Source organism: Vigna radiata, chromosome 4, assembly GCF_000741045.1.
Source record: "Vigna radiata var. radiata cultivar VC1973A chromosome 4, Vradiata_ver6, whole genome shotgun sequence".
Classification (NCBI taxonomy): domain Eukaryota; kingdom Viridiplantae; phylum Streptophyta; class Magnoliopsida; order Fabales; family Fabaceae; genus Vigna; species Vigna radiata.
In genome coordinates, this window is record NC_028354.1 from 12,349,742 (window position 1) to 12,367,521 (window position 17,780).

The 17,780-nt window shown below is 32.0% G+C and overlaps 1 protein-coding gene across 1 annotated transcript; it reads right to left on the reverse strand.

Annotated features, from left to right (window-relative positions):
* Positions 1 to 14,784: 14,784 nt before the first annotated feature.
* Positions 14,785 to 17,570, reverse strand: LOC106758569 (cationic peroxidase 1). The gene is made up of 4 exons (XM_014641487.2): positions 17,331 to 17,570; positions 16,428 to 16,619; positions 16,158 to 16,323; positions 14,785 to 15,370 (listed from the first exon to the last, which is right to left on the reverse strand). Exons 1-4 carry the CDS (start codon positions 17,535 to 17,537, stop codon positions 14,985 to 14,987), a joined length of 951 nt encoding a protein of 316 aa, XP_014496973.1. The 5' UTR covers positions 17,538 to 17,570; the 3' UTR covers positions 14,785 to 14,984.
* Between the last annotated feature and the right edge of the window lie 210 nt (positions 17,571 to 17,780).

Sequence of the window (17,780 nt, forward strand, 5' to 3'; positions counted from 1 at the left end):
TTAATTGGTGCAATTACATGGTCTAATAAGGTAGGTTTATGGTAGCAAAGCGGTAAGACATAGAAAATCAACAAGGATAGAGGATGAAAGTAATAATCATGTATAGGAAATGTAAGAGTACTTAACGAAATAATATTTTCAAATGGAAGCACACCCACAAATAAGAATATAAGTTTAAATAGAAGTACACAAAGAATGTACCTAGTTTGACACCTACATCCACATTCACAAATACTCAAGAAAAGTATTATTATTCCACATACAATTATTTTAGCAAAAACTACAAATCATATCATACAATTTTTTAAAAAAATTGCAAAGCCTCTAGTGACATACAATTATCCGAGTTTTTCATACACCTAGTAGATTATTGAGTTGTGATGATCACTCTCAAATCAATTATTCATTTTTATAATAGTTTTCTTCTATCCCTTCTTCCTATTAATAAACTTGAGATTTTTTAGTGAATATCTACTCGAGAAAAACATATCTTCTTATCATCAAAAGTCTCACGTGCTTAGAAACAACCATTTGACAGATTGTCAATAATATGCTCAAATTACTCTTATTACTACTTATCTACATATTAATAATGACAATCTTTTCTATCATCAATCATCATAGACTCAATGTCGGTAACTTGCATGTCACTAACAACTCATCAATACTCAAGATGAAATCTATCACTAATATCACTTTGATCAAGCTAAACCCAACCACACATACATCAACAAAATCATTGCATAAAGAAAAAAAAAATCACAAGTGCATCACATAATAATAAAAAAAAAATCTCTTCAAACAAAAACATATTCATAAATTAGAACATAAATTTAAATAAAACATGAGAAATTTCTTTGATACCTCTAGATCTACCTTCATCAATAATTAACAAAAAGTTACTATTACTTGTAATTTCTTTTGACAAAAACTGCAAACTTTGTCATACAATTTGTTTAGAAAAAATTGCAAACATATCACTCTAAATACCAATGATGTTTGTATTCTTTGAAAGAAATCTAAAAAAAAAAATTGATGTGTTTTCTTTAGTCATGAAGACTCGCTTATTTATTTTTCAACAACTTAGATTGATTAATTAGTATTGTAAGCAGAAATTCAACAAGTAAGATTAATGAGAGATTGAAAATAGCACAATCTATTCATTAAAAGAATTCTATAAAAATTGATATGTTGTCTTTAATTATGTGGACGCCCTTATTTCTTTTTACTAACTTAAATTGTTTGAGAATTGTAAACAATAAATAACAATGCGATGTTGAAAATGTCACAAAGTTATTTGTACATTTTTGTAATGAAATCATATGACTAATATTGTATTCATTAAATGAATCTTTTATAAAAGATTTTGACGTGCTTTCTTTAATTAATTAGACGCGCTTATTTCTTTTTCTCTAACTTAGATTGATTGATTGAGAATTGTGAATACAAATTCAACATATGAGATTGAAGGAAGATTCAAATATGTCCTAATATTAAAAGCTGAGAGGGAGTCAAAATTTTAATTTAAAATGTTAAATATAAATTGGAATTTACGCAAATTTTAAAATACAAAAACAAGATCTGACTTGAATGTAGTGAGTGAAGATTTAAAATTTAAAATTAATATAAAATTTAATTAGGTTGAGATAAGTTAAATGTTAGCAATGACATTTTTATCAGATTTAAGAAATAGTACGAGAAAGGAATTATAAAGAAAAATGTGATAGCATCCAAAATTAGGTTAGGGAAGAGGAAACAATTATTTCGCAAAGTACTTAACACCTCGCTTTTCTCTCTTCAGCAACACCCAAAATACTTGCATCTGAGATCTGATTATTGTTAAAGATTTTAGAGGATGATAATGAACCCAACTTTGAAGGTTGAGGGTGACGATAGATTTAGTTCTAATCTTGGGGTTAAAAAAAACTCACGGGACAACAATGTTTTCTATAAAAAAAGTCCACATAATATATGTGGCTCAAAGTCAATCCATGAGATTTATTCTAAAACAAAAAATAATATTAAGTTTTTAAATATTTTATTAAAACTTTGACTTAAGTTGGTTCATTATGATTTTTCTCTGATCAATCCATTTTAATATTCAATTCGGAATAATTAATTTTGATCTTTAATTAAGCTAATCTGTTTCAACTTTTTTTTATCTTTAGTTGGACTAATCTATGTCAATCCTTCTTGACCTTCGGTCTTGACGTCTGGATTGACCAATCTCAACCGTCAGTCTAACATGACCTTTCTCAACCTTCTGCCTAGGTCGACCCTTCTCAACCTTTAGTTCTGAATGACCAATCTTGATCTTCAGTTCAGGTGGTCTCACTTAACCTTTGACCCCAAGCCAAACCATGTCAACATTCATCTCAAGCTAACCTATCTCGACCTTCTAACTCAGGTATGCCATTTGGAACTTCTACTCGGGTCAGTCTATCTCGACCTTTGATATAGGTCGACCAATCTTAACCTTTTACCCCAACACATCTCAAACTCTGCCTTGGGTCAACCTTTCTCGACCTTCACTTCAGACCGACTAATCTCGACCTTCGACCTAACATGACCCATCTTGCTTTCAACCTGGGCTAGCCTCTATCAACCTTCGGGCTAGACCAATTGATCTTGATCTTCAGTCCTAGAATATTTAAGCCCCGTATAACCTACCCCTCTCTTTTCCCTTTCTTTTTCCCTTTTCTCAAACTTTTCCTTTCTCTCATCTTCACACAACTACAACCTTAGGGAAGAGCTTCATCATTTTCAAGTTTTCTTCAATAGAATTGAGTTTTTGTGAGAATTATGTTTGAAACTGTGTTGAAGAACTTAAGGTTCTTTTAAGGTGAGGAAAGCTAAATATATAGCAAATTGTATGTTGTTTTTCGTCAAATTTGTTGTTTACATGTTAAATCTTTGACTTAGGTATGACTTGTATGATGTATGTTGTGTATTAGGTTCATAAATGGAGTTGGATTTGTTGTACTATTCAATTTGGGTTTTGGTAGGCCGAGAAAGGGGTGAAAGCTGATATTTTTCCTAAGCAAATAAGGTTCTCACACATGCGAAAATAGCATAAAACTTCATTTTATTCTTTACTAAAATCTCATATGAGTGACAAATTGTCGCCCAAGCAAGAAAAGTTTTTCCCAAGTGAAAAAAACTCACCTAAGCAAGAATGATACTGCAACTTAATCCATCTTTTCTCGAATTTTCGCCCCAGTGACAAAATGATCACTCAAGCGAGAAATTTTTTTCTTGGGCGACACCCTATTTTCTAATATGAGTCATCTCGGAAAATTTAAGATTCTGGTTCTTTTAACCATTTGATTGAGCTAAAATTTTGAAAAATGGTCGTAGACATATTTTTATGTACTTTGATTGGTCAGATCTTGGATTGAAGGTATATAATTAGAGTAGTCTTTCACATAAGTTTCCAGTAGTTTAGGTTGTTGACAATTTTGACCTCTATTGCTTATTTAGTACATAACTTTTTCCATAATTATCCAATTTAGTTAACTATTTTTGCATTATGTTCCTCATTCAATTATCTTTAATTTGAATGCAAGAAAATTAACTTTTGATTTTTTTGGAAGGTGCAATTTTTTTTTCTAAAATTCCAAACAGTTCATACATATGTTGTTAAGTTGTTGTTATGATGAATGTACTTTATTATAAGGGTAATATGGATGGTAAACTTGGTAAAACAAAGACATGATGTATGTATATTTATATATTGAGATTGATAAGTATGATGGAGTGTGAACATATATGTTAGTTGTAATTAATCATGAACATGATATCACTTAATGTGGATGAATAAAAATATTTTGGTATTTAAAATTTGATGTGGAATCATCTTTGTGGATGAAAGTACGTGTTTAACATAATTCCAGGGGTCTCATATGTGGATTCTCTAGGGCCTATGTGTTTAGCGTAATTACAAGGTCTCGTGTGTAGACTCTCTCGTGGTGTACGTGTTTGGCGTAATTTTAAAGGTATCTTGTATGGATTCTCTAGTGGTGTATGTTTTTGGCATAATTCCAAGGATCTCGTGCGTAGATTCTCTATAGTGGTGTATGTGTTTGACATAATTTCAAGGGTCTCGTATGTATATTCTTTAGTTACATATGTTTTTTTGCATAATTTCAAGAGTTTTATGCATAGATTCTCTATTGACGTATGCGTTGGCATAATTCTAACGGTCTTATGTGTAGATTCTATTGTGGCATTTCTTTAGTGAATCCGGATATCAAGTATAGTATTATAATTTGCTTTGGTGCCTATGAATGTTGTGATGATTGTATCATTAAATCTTGGGTTTTGAATTGGTTTATATATTAAGTTATAATATTTGTCAATGTATGTTAATGTTAATATTAGCTTACCCTCTTTTGTTTGTGGTTGTGTGTTTTCTTTTCCCTTTACCTTTGTCAACTTGTCTCAACCTACAAGCTATAACTTTTGTTTGGATCAACTTAATTCAACCTTCAATTTGAACCGACTCTACTTGAATTTAAGTCTAAGTTAACTTGGGTGAAGATTCAAACTTGATGACTCATCCTTGTAATGGAGTCAAGCCTCCTTTGATCTTAGCCCACTTTATGAGTGGACTTTAAGACTAAGACTTTTTTTTTGTTCACTCATTTATTGGTCTTATAAAAGGAATTTTATTAAGATGAATTAAGATCGAACCATGAACCATGGGTTAAATTGATACCACTATACATAGTATTTTCATAAAAAAAAATTATAATTTATTAAAAAATTAAAGGATAAAATTTTCTTTTGTCATTCAATTCATATAAAAAATTCAATTAAATCCTTACTTTTATTTAATTCAATTTAATATTTTAATTTTTTTTAAATATTCAATTAAGCCATTTTTTTTATTGATGCTAGATTTTTATTAAAATTTATATATAAAAGCACTTCATCTTAAAATTCTAAATATTCATCTTAAAATTCTAAATATTCAAATTAAGTTTATTGTTAAGGGTGGAATAAGTTGATATATAAATTAATCGAAATATAAAATCAATTCAATAGAAAGATCTAATTTGGATTATTTTTAAAAACTAAAGAACTAAATTAAATCAAATAAAATTAAGGATCTGATTAAACACTAGTGGAAAAATAGGATAATATGACAACCTATTAAGACAGATAAAATTTATCTATCATAATAGGTTGACCAATGACAGAATCATAACAAAAGTAAGATATATTATGACGTAGTTTTATATATCAGTTATAATATGTAATATGGTGGTAAACTTGTAAATAAGTTAAAAACATATTATGACAGAGTTATAAACATTCGTCATAATATGAAACGTGGGAGTAAAATTGTAAATAAATTGAAAACATACTATGAGGAAGGTTTAGGGATATGTCATAATGTAATTTCTTTTTAATGTATTATCACTTGTTTTTAGAAACCTGTAATAATATCTCTCTCTAATTTATTTTCATTCCCTTCCCAGGCCACTATGTTTAATTTCAGCCCTACTTTCTCTTCCTTCCTCTCTTTCTCACTTTGGTTCGAAGTTCGTCATTCAATCAACCATTCATCCTCTCTTCTTCACTCTCGGTTCATCACTGTCATTCAACCATTTAGTCTCGTTCATCCTCAATCCGTAATTACTCTTTTCACGTTCATCATTTGCGGTGACGAAGCCATCGAAGTGGAGTTCACCTTTGAAGGTCACCTCCTTTTCATTGACGTTCACCTTTCGGAGTTAGGGTTTTTGTTCCGGTGAAGCAGTGATTCGACCCGTTTCAAAGAAAACTCCATAGGAGTAAAGGTAAGAGCTATCCTAGGTTTACTCTTTTTGTTTAACCGAATGAAGTATAAAATTGCTCTAGAGTGTGTATTTGGTTCGGTTTACAATTTAAACTTTGAATGCTTCAATTATTTTATTTGTAAGATGATTGGTATATAGTTTTCTTATTTGTGTGTTCTCCTCTTTGTTATGTTGTTCGTCACACTCCGAAGAAAAAAAAAGCACTGACGGAGGTTCCTCAGGCTTCTTTGTTTTTCTTGGTATGATTCGACTCAATTTTTTTCTTCGGATTGCGTGGTTTTATTTATTGATTGTAATTGAAATTTGTCTGATAGTGAGAGAGTATTATTCAAAACTTGTATTATTCAAAACTTGCCAATCTTATATATTTGTTCCAAGAAACCTATGGTTATAATTGACGTGGTCTTTCAACTTGCATTTGTGTTATTTGTTTCTGTTTCAAAAACCTATGGTTATAACTGACGCGGTCTTTCACTTTGCTATTTAAATCAAATCACAACATAGGTTTATTCACTTTGATTTACTTTCTCCAGTTCTCCTAAATCAAACCAATTTCTGACGTTAGTGGTTTTCTCATTCGTAAGTTTTGCTTGTCTTACTTTTGGTGAATTTGGTATTGTAGGGTGAGCATTTTTCGTTGAAAATGCAAGTGTAAAACCACAAAATCATAATTTCCAAGATCACCATGAAACTTAGGAATTCTGACAAAGCGAAAGAACACCTAAAAAGCATTTTTTTTTCCACTAGTAAACTTTTTATTAGAATTAGAGAAAAAAATTTAACCAAAATTAAATGTATTTAAATTAAATTAATTTCATTTTTTATTTTTGTACGAATTTTCTATTTTTGTACTGATGATGATAGAAAATGTCATTTGGTCCAAGTTAGTTGTTGTAGTGTCCAAGTCCAATAAGAGGATTAAATTAAACTGAAGAAGTAAATTAAATCAAATAAAATTAAGGATTTAATTAAACTTTTGATTAAAATTAGAGAAAAAAATTTAACCAAAACTTTTAAATTAATTTTATTTTCTATTTTAATACGAATGATTGTAGAGAATGCCAAAATTTTATTTGGTCCAAGTTTAGTGCTAATAGTGTGCAAGTCTAATAAGAGGAACTAGTAGAAAAATCGTATTTTATGACGGGTAAAAATGACCTATTATGATGTTTATTATGACGGACTTTCTATCACCGATCATAATAGGTCTAGTGTATTATGATGGGTAACCTGACATCATAGTTCTGGGCATAATAATAGGTCTAGTTTATTATGACGAACTTTCTATCACCTTTCCATGCCTCCCTTGTTGTCACAGCATGCTGAATCTTATCGAAGTTTGCATCGTCCACGCATTGGTGTATTATCAACAGTGCTCTGTCGTCCTTTTCTTTCCAGTCTTTCTTCTGCTCTTCCTTTCCAAAAGCGTCAACCATTGAATCTCCTTCAACCACATTGTTGACCTTCTGTACGCGGAAAACCACCCGCATCTAGGTACTCCAACGGCTCCTGTTATTATCTGTGAGTATTGGATAATGCAGCGTTGATATATAACTGTGCTATTATCACAAGCTTCTTCAAACTCAAGAACGTCTGAAACTAACACTTTCTTGGTCAGACGCACTGTCCCAAGGCAATCCTCCGTTCCCAGTTTCGTAACCTATGCTCTATGATACCACTATTGGAGTGCAAAGAAAGAACTAACAAAACACTTTGAGAGTAATATTCTGAATAATACGTCTTATTGAATGAATGGATACAAGAGAGTATTTATACAACATTGTGAGAGTCAAACTAATACACGAAAACAGAATTAACTGTCATGAAGACAGTTTTACAAACAGACAAATATCCTAACTAAATTGAGTGAATAAGAACCTCTGAATTAATTCCAACAATTATTACAAAAAATAAATAAAACTTTGACGTTCACCACAAAAACTCTTTTATATGAATGTTAAATGCTTTCTTATGAGCTGAATTCTACCGTGTTTGAATATTACAAGATTTTATAATAAAAATGTGACGGATAGAAATGATAAAAATGTTAACCTCCAAAAGTCCTGAAAAGTCAAATAGATAGAATGAAGCATGATCAACATAATTGAGGATTTTTTTTATAAGCATTAGATTCAAAGCAATAACCATATTTTGATTATGAAAATAATAACAGTATCAAGCTAGTTGAAGTAGGCTACATGACCACATGATGCTATTCAATATGGTTACAAACAAAATCTTCAAATGAAATCTTGGGGTTGGCTACAATAGAGGAACAATTACTCTTCAATATAATATCCTAATTTATGATGGATATAATCTATCCTTACAATTTTGTGTGGGAAGAAGGAGAGGCATTGAGTTCACACATGAATGCATGTGTGAGGTTCAACAAATATGGCAGGGCTTTCCTAGTTCTGTTCCAAGCTGAGACCATGAAAGAAATGCTGAAAAAGAACAAAATGGAAGGTAGAAGAATGATTTAATTAAACATTTTATTAAACTAAAGAACTAAATTAATCAAATAAAATTAAGGATTTAATTAAACTTTTTATTACAATTAGAGAAAAAAAATTAACCAAAATTAAATGTATTTAAATTGAATTAAATTTATTTTCTATTTTTTTACGAATGATTGTAGAAAGTGTCAAAATTTTATTTCATCCAAGTTCCGGTTGATAATGTCTAAGTCTAACCAGATGATTTAATTAAACTAAAGAACTAAAGAACTAAATTAAATTAAATAAAAGTAAGGATTTAATTAAACTTTTTTTATTAGAATAAGAGAGAAAAATTTAACCAAAATTAAATGTGTTTAAATTGAATTAATTTTACTTTTTATTTTTGTACGGATGATGATAGAAAATGTCAAAATTTTATTTGTCCAAGTTCCACGTAATAGTGTCCAAGTCCAACAAGAGAATTTAATTAAACTAAAGAACTAAATTAAATCAAATAAAATTAAGAATTTAATTAAACTTTTTATTACAATTAGAGAAAAAAATTTAACGAAAATTAAATGTATTTAAATTGAATTAATTTTATTCTCTATTTTTGTACGGATGATTGTAGAAAATGCCAAAATTTTATTTGGTACAAGTTTGACGTTGATAATGTCCAAGTCCAACAAGAGGTCCCATAACCCATAGATCCCAAGATCGGAACCTAGCTCTGATACTACATGATAGCTCCAGGTTAGGCGCGTCCCTTCAGCTCAGGTTCATCCTTGCGCTTCAAAAGGCTAAGTATCTCTTGCCATTGACTCAAGTTCATTGTTCTGAGATTTTATTTGGTTTGTATTGTTTTCACTGTGTGAGATTCAATCTTGTATTTGATTTCTTCAATATTTGCATTGTTCATTATGATTCCTTAACTATTTTGTGTTGATTCATGTTGCTTTGATCTCGATCTATGTTAATCTGTGTCATTAGGATTCCTTATTCTTGTTTGAAAGTTTATTGTGTTTGTTCTATGCTTTGACTCATTATATTTGCTCGTTTTATTCGGTCCATTTATTGTTTTGAGTAATTTTCATTGATGAATTATATCCTGTCATGTTTACAGTCATGTTTAATTGCTTAAAATGTCATAAATTATGTGTTCAAAGTTGTGTTTGAGTTTTTTTGAGATTCTGGATTATATGATCAGTGGATGCATACCATATGAGCTATGATACATTCACTGTGAGCTCGGGTGCATGAAAAGTGACCTTAATCTCAAATTTCAAATGTTGTTGATGTGTATTTTGTCCTTTTGAGTTTCATATCAAGGTCAATATATATTAATTCTGTGATAAACTGCTTGATGTCAAAATTCAAACACTTTACCATCGACCGTTCGGTCTCGGTCATACTATCGCACGGTCTTATTCATAATACCACTCGGTCCTATTCATGCTTCGACCTTCAACCTTGGTCATACTACCACTCGGCAATTCTCACTACTGATCGGACTCATTCATGCTTCAGCCTTCAGTCCCAATCATACTACCACTCGGTCTTATTCACACTACCGCTCGGTCTCATCCATTCTTCCGCCTTCCATCACTCGGAATCATTTTCCACTATTCAGTTCTTCCTTCCACCGCACGTTCTCATCATTCACCGCTCGGTTTTCTGACCTTCATCATCAACATCGCTTTTATGATCAATCCACTATTGTTTTATGTAACCGTTTATTGTTTTCTGTTATTAAGCATTTATTGCTTTCTGTTATTGCTTTCTTTTTCTCTGTATAAATAGACACTAGTTTCTATCTCTCTGTAACGTTTCAACACATCAATCAAAACACATTTCGTTTATCTCCTCAAGGCGCTTTCTTTACTTTCTTTGCTTTCTCTATCTTTCGATCTCAGTCTGTAAGCCTACTTTATACTTTTTACTATGATGCTTGTAAATGCACACTAGTTTCCCCTTCTGTCTTTTTTTTTCTTTTCTTTTATTTTCTTTTCTTTCTTCTTTCTTGGTTTTAATTTTTGCCTTCTTTGTTCGTTCTTTCACAGACTTTCAGCAAATATGATGGACGCCCATGACTAATACTCCAATTTCCTCTGCTTACATCCTAGTGAAAGCTCTCCGGTTTCTCTAGTTTCCCCTCTCCGTGAATCGACCAACTATCATGCTTGGAGTAAATCCATGTTCACTGGCCTTAGCACCAAGAACAAAGTGCGCAATAGACCACATTGTTTCTTCTCTTCACCACTTATATTCTCATAAAAAGATTCCTCATGTCACCATTACTTTACCGAACGACATAACAACTACTGCCACTCATAAAGGAATTGTCAAAATAAATGACCAAATCTTTTTAAGTGATGTTCTTTTTATTCCAGATTTCTATTATAATCTTATATCTATATCCAAGCTGATTACACATAATCATCTACGTATTATATTCACTAACTCAACTTGTTTCATTCAGGATCTGATCACCAACAACAAGATTGGTTCTATTGAGATACATGGAGGACTATACATCTTTCGTGGCCCTACCCAACATAGATTAGAGCATTATACCGAACGACATCAACACGCACATTGATTGGCTTGCAACAACATTTGGCATAATCACCTACTTTACATGCTTTTGATCTCATTCTTATTGATATCTAGGGACCTTGTTCCAATCCTTCACTACATTCTCATAGATATTTTCTGACCATAGTGGATGATCATACTAAATATACATGTATTCATTTAATGAAAAACAAATTTGAAACCTGCCAACATATTACTCATTTAATTGCATATGTTAAAAACTAATTCAAAGTTAGCATCAAGACCGTTTGGTCTGATAATGGCAGCGAGTTTGCCATGACAAATTTGTTCAATTCTAAAGGCATCATACATCAAACATCTTGCATTGAAACCCCTCAACAATGGTATAGTTGAAAGAAAACATTAACATCTTTTAAATGTCACTAGAGCTTTACTTTTTCATTCTAAAACTCCTTTGCATTTATGGACATATGCTCTCAACTATGTTGCTCTCCTCATTAATATTATGCCTACCCCTTTTCTCCATAATAGCTCTCCACATGACATGTTATATAACACTGTCTTTGATTTTTCCAGATTAAAGGTCTTTGGTTGCCTTTGTTATGTTAGCACTCTTTAAGCCAATAGGAAGAAACTTGATCCCTGTTCCAAACCTACTCTCTTTCTTGGTTTACATCCCACTACAAAAGAATATATCACATATGATCTTGTCACTCATGATATTAAAGTTTCTCGAAATGTAATATTTCTTCAAAATGAATTTCCTAACCATCTCATGATGTTGTTACTAACATTCATGTTTCTCTACCTTTACATAATATTAATCCTGTTTATGATACTGATATTGTTCGCCCTATTGTTCCCTCGCATCACATGCCTATAATTGATAATCATGCCCATGATAATGCTGAAAACGAATCTCACACCCCTAGATGAACCACTAGAATTAGAAAACCCCCTACATACCTAAAAGATTTCCAAATTCTTCATACAACACCACCAACACTAGATATCCTATTGATAATTTTTTAACTTTTGAAAGATTATCTACTGCCTATAAGTCCTTCACTTTTTCTATAGATAGTATTGTTGATCCCCAGCATTATAAGGAAGCTACACAACATGCTCATTGGCGGCAAGCGATGCAGGAAGAACTAATTACCCTCGCTCAAAACAACACTTGGACCCTAACCACTCTCCCTCCTCATAAGAAAGCCATCGGCTGCAAGTGGGTCTATAAATCCAAGCACAAAGCTGACAGCACAATTGAAAGATTCAAGGCTCGTCTTTTCACAAAGGGGTATACACAATTAGAAGGTATTGATTACTTTGACACTTTCTCACCAGTTGTTAAACTTACTACCGTTCAGTTAGTTCTATCCCTGGTTGTTGTGAAGAATTGGCATCTCAGACAACTTGATGTCAACAATGCCTTCTTGCACGACGACTTAAACGAGGAAGTCTACATGCAACCTATACCCGGTATCACTCTTTCCGCTCCTAATCAAGTATGTCTCCTACCCAAATCTCTCTATGGCTTGAAGCAAGCCAGCAGACAATGGTATGACAAGTTGTCTTCTTTCCTTCTCTTATAAATTTACTCAAAACATATGGTGACCACTCTTTATTTACTCATCCCAATGGTGACACAATCACCATCTTATTAATCTATGTTGATGATATTATTCTTACTGGCAAGACCATGCATACAATTGACAAAATTATTGCCCTGCTTGATGAAAATTTCAAAATAATAAATATGGGTAACTTGTCTTACTTCTTGGGTTTTGAGGTTGCTCTCAAATCTGCAGGAATTCATTTATCACAACGCAAGTATGCCTTTGATCTCCTCAACGAAACTGGGATGCTCGTTGTTGCCCCTGTTAGCACACCCATGAATTTCTCTACAAAAATATCTTCCGAAGGAGAGTTGCTTGATGACCCTATTGTCTTTCACCGATTGATTGGGCGCCTTATTTAACTCACCAACACCCGTCCGGACCTTACATATGTCGTTCACCGCCTTAGCTAGTATGTTGCTTCACCAACTCAAGCTCACTACCAAGCTGCCTTCCGCATTCTTCGATACATTAAAGGCACTCCTAGTCAAGGTATATTTCTCAACGCCACCAACAAAGTTACCTTAAAAGCCTATAATGATTTTGATTGAGCTGGATGTCCTGACTCCCGAAAGTCCACCACCAGCTATATTGTTTACCTTGGAGACTCACCAATTTCATGGAAGTCCAAGAAACAATCCATTATCTCTCGTAGTTCATCTGAAGTCGAATATTATGCCCTTACACAAACCGTATTTGAAATTCAATGGCTTAGCCACCTCATGACTAACCTTAACCTTCCCTTCTCCCAACCTGCCACCATCTTCTACGATAATCAATCCGCCATTAAGATTGTCACTAATCAAGTCTTTCACGAACGAACAAAACATATTGAGATATGCTGCCCCTTAATCCTCGAGAAAGTTCAACAAGGAATAGTCAAACTTCAATCTGTTCATTCCAATCTCCAACTTGTTGACATTCTCACAAAGTCGCTTCCTCCTTCTTCATTCCACAACATTAATTCCAAGCTTGGCACTATAGGCATTTATGCCCAGCTTGAGGGGGGCTGTCAGAATTCAAAAACTTAACCATCGACTATTCGGTCTCGGTCATACTACTGCACGGTCTCATTCATACTTCCACCTTCGGTCTCGGCCATACTACCACTCGGTCCTATTCATGCTTCCACCTTCAATCTCGGTCATACTACCACTCGACCTTATTCACACTACCGCTCGGTCTCATTCATGCTTCAGCCTTCGGTTCCAATCTACTACCGCTCGGTCTCATTCATGCTTCCGCCTTCCACCACTCGGAATCATTTTCCACCATTCGGTTCTTCCTTCCACCGCTCGGTCTCATCCTTCACCGCTCGGTTTTCTGACCTTCATCATCAACATAGCTTTTATGATCAACCACCTGTTGTTTTATGTAACCGTTTATTGTTTTCTGTTATTAAGCATTTATTGCTTTCTGTTATTCCTTTCTTTTTCTCTGTATATATAGGCACTAACGCCTATCTCTCTGTAACATTTCAACACATCAATCAAAAAACATTTCGTTTATCTCCTCAAAGTGCTCTTTTTACTTTCTTTGCTTTCCCTATCTTTTGATCTCAATATGTAAGTCTGATTTATACTTTCTACTATGATGCTTGTAAATGCACAATAGTTTTGTATGCAATTTTTCTCATGACTTGATTGAGTTAATACCTAAAGAGAAATAACCAAAATTAAATTATCTAAATTGATTTAATTTTATTTTTTATTTTTGTACGGATGATTATAGAAAATGCCAAAATTTTATTTGGGTCAAGTTCGGCGCTGATAGTATCCAAGTCCAACAAGAGAATTTAATTAAACTAAAGAACTAAATTAAATCAAATAAAACTAAGAATTTAATTAAACTTTTTATTACTTAGAGAGAAAATTTTAACCAAAATTAAATGTATTTAAATTAAATTAATTTTATGCTCTATTTTTATAGGGATGATTGTAGAAAATGTGAAAATTTTATTTGGTCCAAATTCTAAGTCCAACTAGAGGACTTAGATGCAGAAATTCACAACGTTTTTTAAAGTAGATAAATTCTTATGATTTTTTTAACGCGGGCTTAAAATTAGTGTTTAAAGGTGTTTTTACACTTACATAATTCAATATAATAATATGTTATTTTTATTTTTAATTTAAAATACTAATATATATTGTTTAAATAAGTAATAAAAATAAGTGTTTTTAACTGACAAACGATGGACTGATTCTAAAGTATGACCATATGTTAAAAGTTTATAATAATACTTAAAATAATTTTATTTGAAAATTATTATTTTTTGTTTCCGATTATCTATTATAATATTTTAAAAATTTTCATGCCTTTTTCTCATAATATTGATGAAATTTTAGGATAAGCAGTACCAATACCTTACATTAATATAGTCGAAACATTCTTACATTAATATTATGATATTATATCATCATTACAATTAAGGAGTCATTTGCTTTGCTCCTAGAGACTGCAATGGCTACATTATCTAAAATAGCACATAGTAATTCTAAAATAGCACCTATTAATTTTGACTTGCTTAGTGCTTATATAGTAGAATACAAAGAAGGCCAAAAAGCTTAGTTGGTCTTCCTACAGTTGGTTCTGATCTGGCCACTAGAGCCAGTGAGTGGACTAAGGTTCCCCATTTTAACCATTGCATTGGCAAAGTCAGTTTTGAAACTTGCAGGGTTGCTGCTATAAGCATTTACTTGAGAGTCAGTGGATCCGCCATTGAAAAGCTCTTGGTCTGAGTGCAGAAGACCCTTCTTGCTCTGCAAATTCTTGAAGTATGCATTGTCAAAGGTGTTTGGGCTGCTCGTGTCAAGAGGGGACAACGTGCTGTCACCACCTACGCTAGGGCAGTTTGCTTGCAATGATGTTGCAAAAGAAGAATCTATGTTCGTGTCGTTGTATATCCTTCTTCTGAAAGTTGTGCACCTGGCTTGCCCAATTGTGTGCGATCCTGATAGAAAAAATATAAAGTTCAAGTTTTTAACTTTTTTCAATGGAGGATGATATTTTGACAACTCTTTTTTAACAATTTTTTTACAATAGGACATGTGTCATCGTTTTATTGGTCTGTTTGAATTTATGTTTAAAAGAATATTTGAAACGGATTAATCATAGACTCATATGTATTGTTAAAATGTTGTCAAAAACAATTGTTAAAAGAGACTTTTTCTTTTTCGAATACTAAATGTATTTTACTTAGAACTTGTCTGTGATTTGCTTTAAAAAGTATTTTTTTTTAATTTGTTTGTCCTTTTAAGTATATTTCAAAGTCTTTCATTATATAGGTTTAGCTGAAAGTGATTGTTTCGTGAGTATATTTCTAAAGCTTATCCTTTGAACACTTCAAAAAAAAGCAAATGAGAAAACAGCACTTACCCGTCTCTGTTTTTAATTTTAAAATATCTATTTTATACATAACTTAAAAAAAAATATGATATTTTAACAATTTTTTTTAACAATTAAAATGATGATAGTTTGAAAGCATCAAATTATAAAAAAAGAAGTGTGAGAAGAGAATCAAATTATAAAAGACAAAGTCTTCCTGGCTCTGAATTGAAAAATCTTAAATATTTTTTTTTTATATTTTCTTTTTTGTCAATAAAAAAAAAAACAGTGTTACTGCATTTTTCTACTGTCTACAAAAACTGTGAAATATATACTAAATGAAACAGTAACCTATTATTGAACAATATGAACAAAGAATTGTATCATAAACAATTTCTGGTATAGTTAGCTACCTGAAAGAGCAACCAGTTCTTTAGCTGTAAAACCTTTGTTGGAGAAAGAAGAGATGAGAGCACTTAAGCTTGAAGTGGGACCAGGCAAGTCTGAGTTAGCAGAACTTAAACTTGCAGTGGTTGAGTCTCTTCTACCCAGTGGCACAGTCCAACTAGCTCCACCAAGCTGAAATTACATCAAATTAATTTTTTCAGTATTAGTACCTAATACACATGTTTTTCATTAATCTATTAATCAATAATTAGCATCAAACATATACATATACTTACTGCAACTACTGAGTCTCTTGCTGCTACAGTAAGTATATCAGCACAAGAAACAACACCAGGACATAAGCTCTCCACCTTAGACTTTATGGTATCTATTACATCAAACCCTCTCAGGGAATTAGCGTTGGGACCCGCTGTTTTCTCACCTGTGAAACTTGATGTATCATCCAATAGTACTGATGCATCACATCCCTAATAATAACAACCATATATCAGGTATGAACACAATCAGAATCATATATTTTACAAATCCATGTAATTATTATTATTTCTCATTTTTATTTTACCAATTAAGATTTGTATGATTGAACGATTGCCACGTTTTGTCTTATTGTTAATGCTGAATGATTTGGACTTCGTCTCAACATCACTTTGTTGCCAATATGGAAACAAATGCATGTTCATAAAAGTCAACTTTTAGCTATTAAAAGTGACGTTAATAGTAAACAAAATGAATATGTATGTATTGTTGATGCTGATGCTCTGATAAAAGAAATGACATTTTATCTTGGTAATTACTATATTAGTTTCTGAGAAACCAACGACTGCATAATATACTGTCAATTTTGACTGAAAAATTAAATATTTTATTATGCTAAATACTTCACAGTGCAGAAGAAACCAAACTCAAGCTTAATTAGAGTGAATTTACTAACATAAATTTATAATCAATAAAAAAAATTAAAGTAAATGACACAAAACTTAAAATTAAAAAAAGTGTTTTACATAGAGCAGTATCTTCAATTTTAAAGAATCTAACTCATATTGAAATGTTACTTATTATCTCTACTATAAACATGTGCTATGTGATAGTATACTCAAAAGAAAAAAAAAACATATATGGTAGGAAAGATGAAAAAAAAACAGAAAAGAAAAAAAGAAGAAAGTAAAAAGTTGACTTGCTTGAACAAAGCAATCATGGAAATGAAGACGAAGCAAGGAAGCCCCCATGCGACGATCGTTGTTAACAGCAGACACTACTTCTGTTTTAATGGTTGAAAGTGCATTAGGACATGTTTTTCCGTAAAAGGTAGCTGATAACTGGGCTGAGACTATCCCTATAAGGGAAAAGAGTGAGAAAAAACGAACTGTGATATTTGAAATGTTCATGGCGATTGTAGTTTTGAAACTGAAGGACGTAAAGTAAGAAGGTAGGGTTTATAAGTAGTGTTTGCATGTAGTGGTATTTATATATGAGGTTTATGTTAGTTTAGTTTGGATTTCCTTCTAAAAGTCAACATCTGCAGCCATATTGGATTTATTAAGAAAGTGTGATGTATTTTATTATAGAAATATTAGTGTGGTAGGTGTAATCTAGTGTTAATCGTTGAGTTTCATATATTTTAGGCAGAA

Coding starts and splice junctions, on each gene's coding strand:
- LOC106758569 (XM_014641487.2), bottom strand. CDS start 17,537: ATGAACATTTCAAATATCACAGTTCGTTTTTTCTCACTCTTTTCCCTT. Junction 16,324..16,427: donor CAAGAGACTCAGTAGTTGCA/GTAAGTATATGT, acceptor ATGTAATTTCAG/CTTGGTGGAGCTAGTTGGAC. Junction 15,371..16,157: donor AGAACTGGTTGCTCTTTCAG/GTAGCTAACTAT, acceptor TTTTTCTATCAG/GATCGCACACAATTGGGCAA.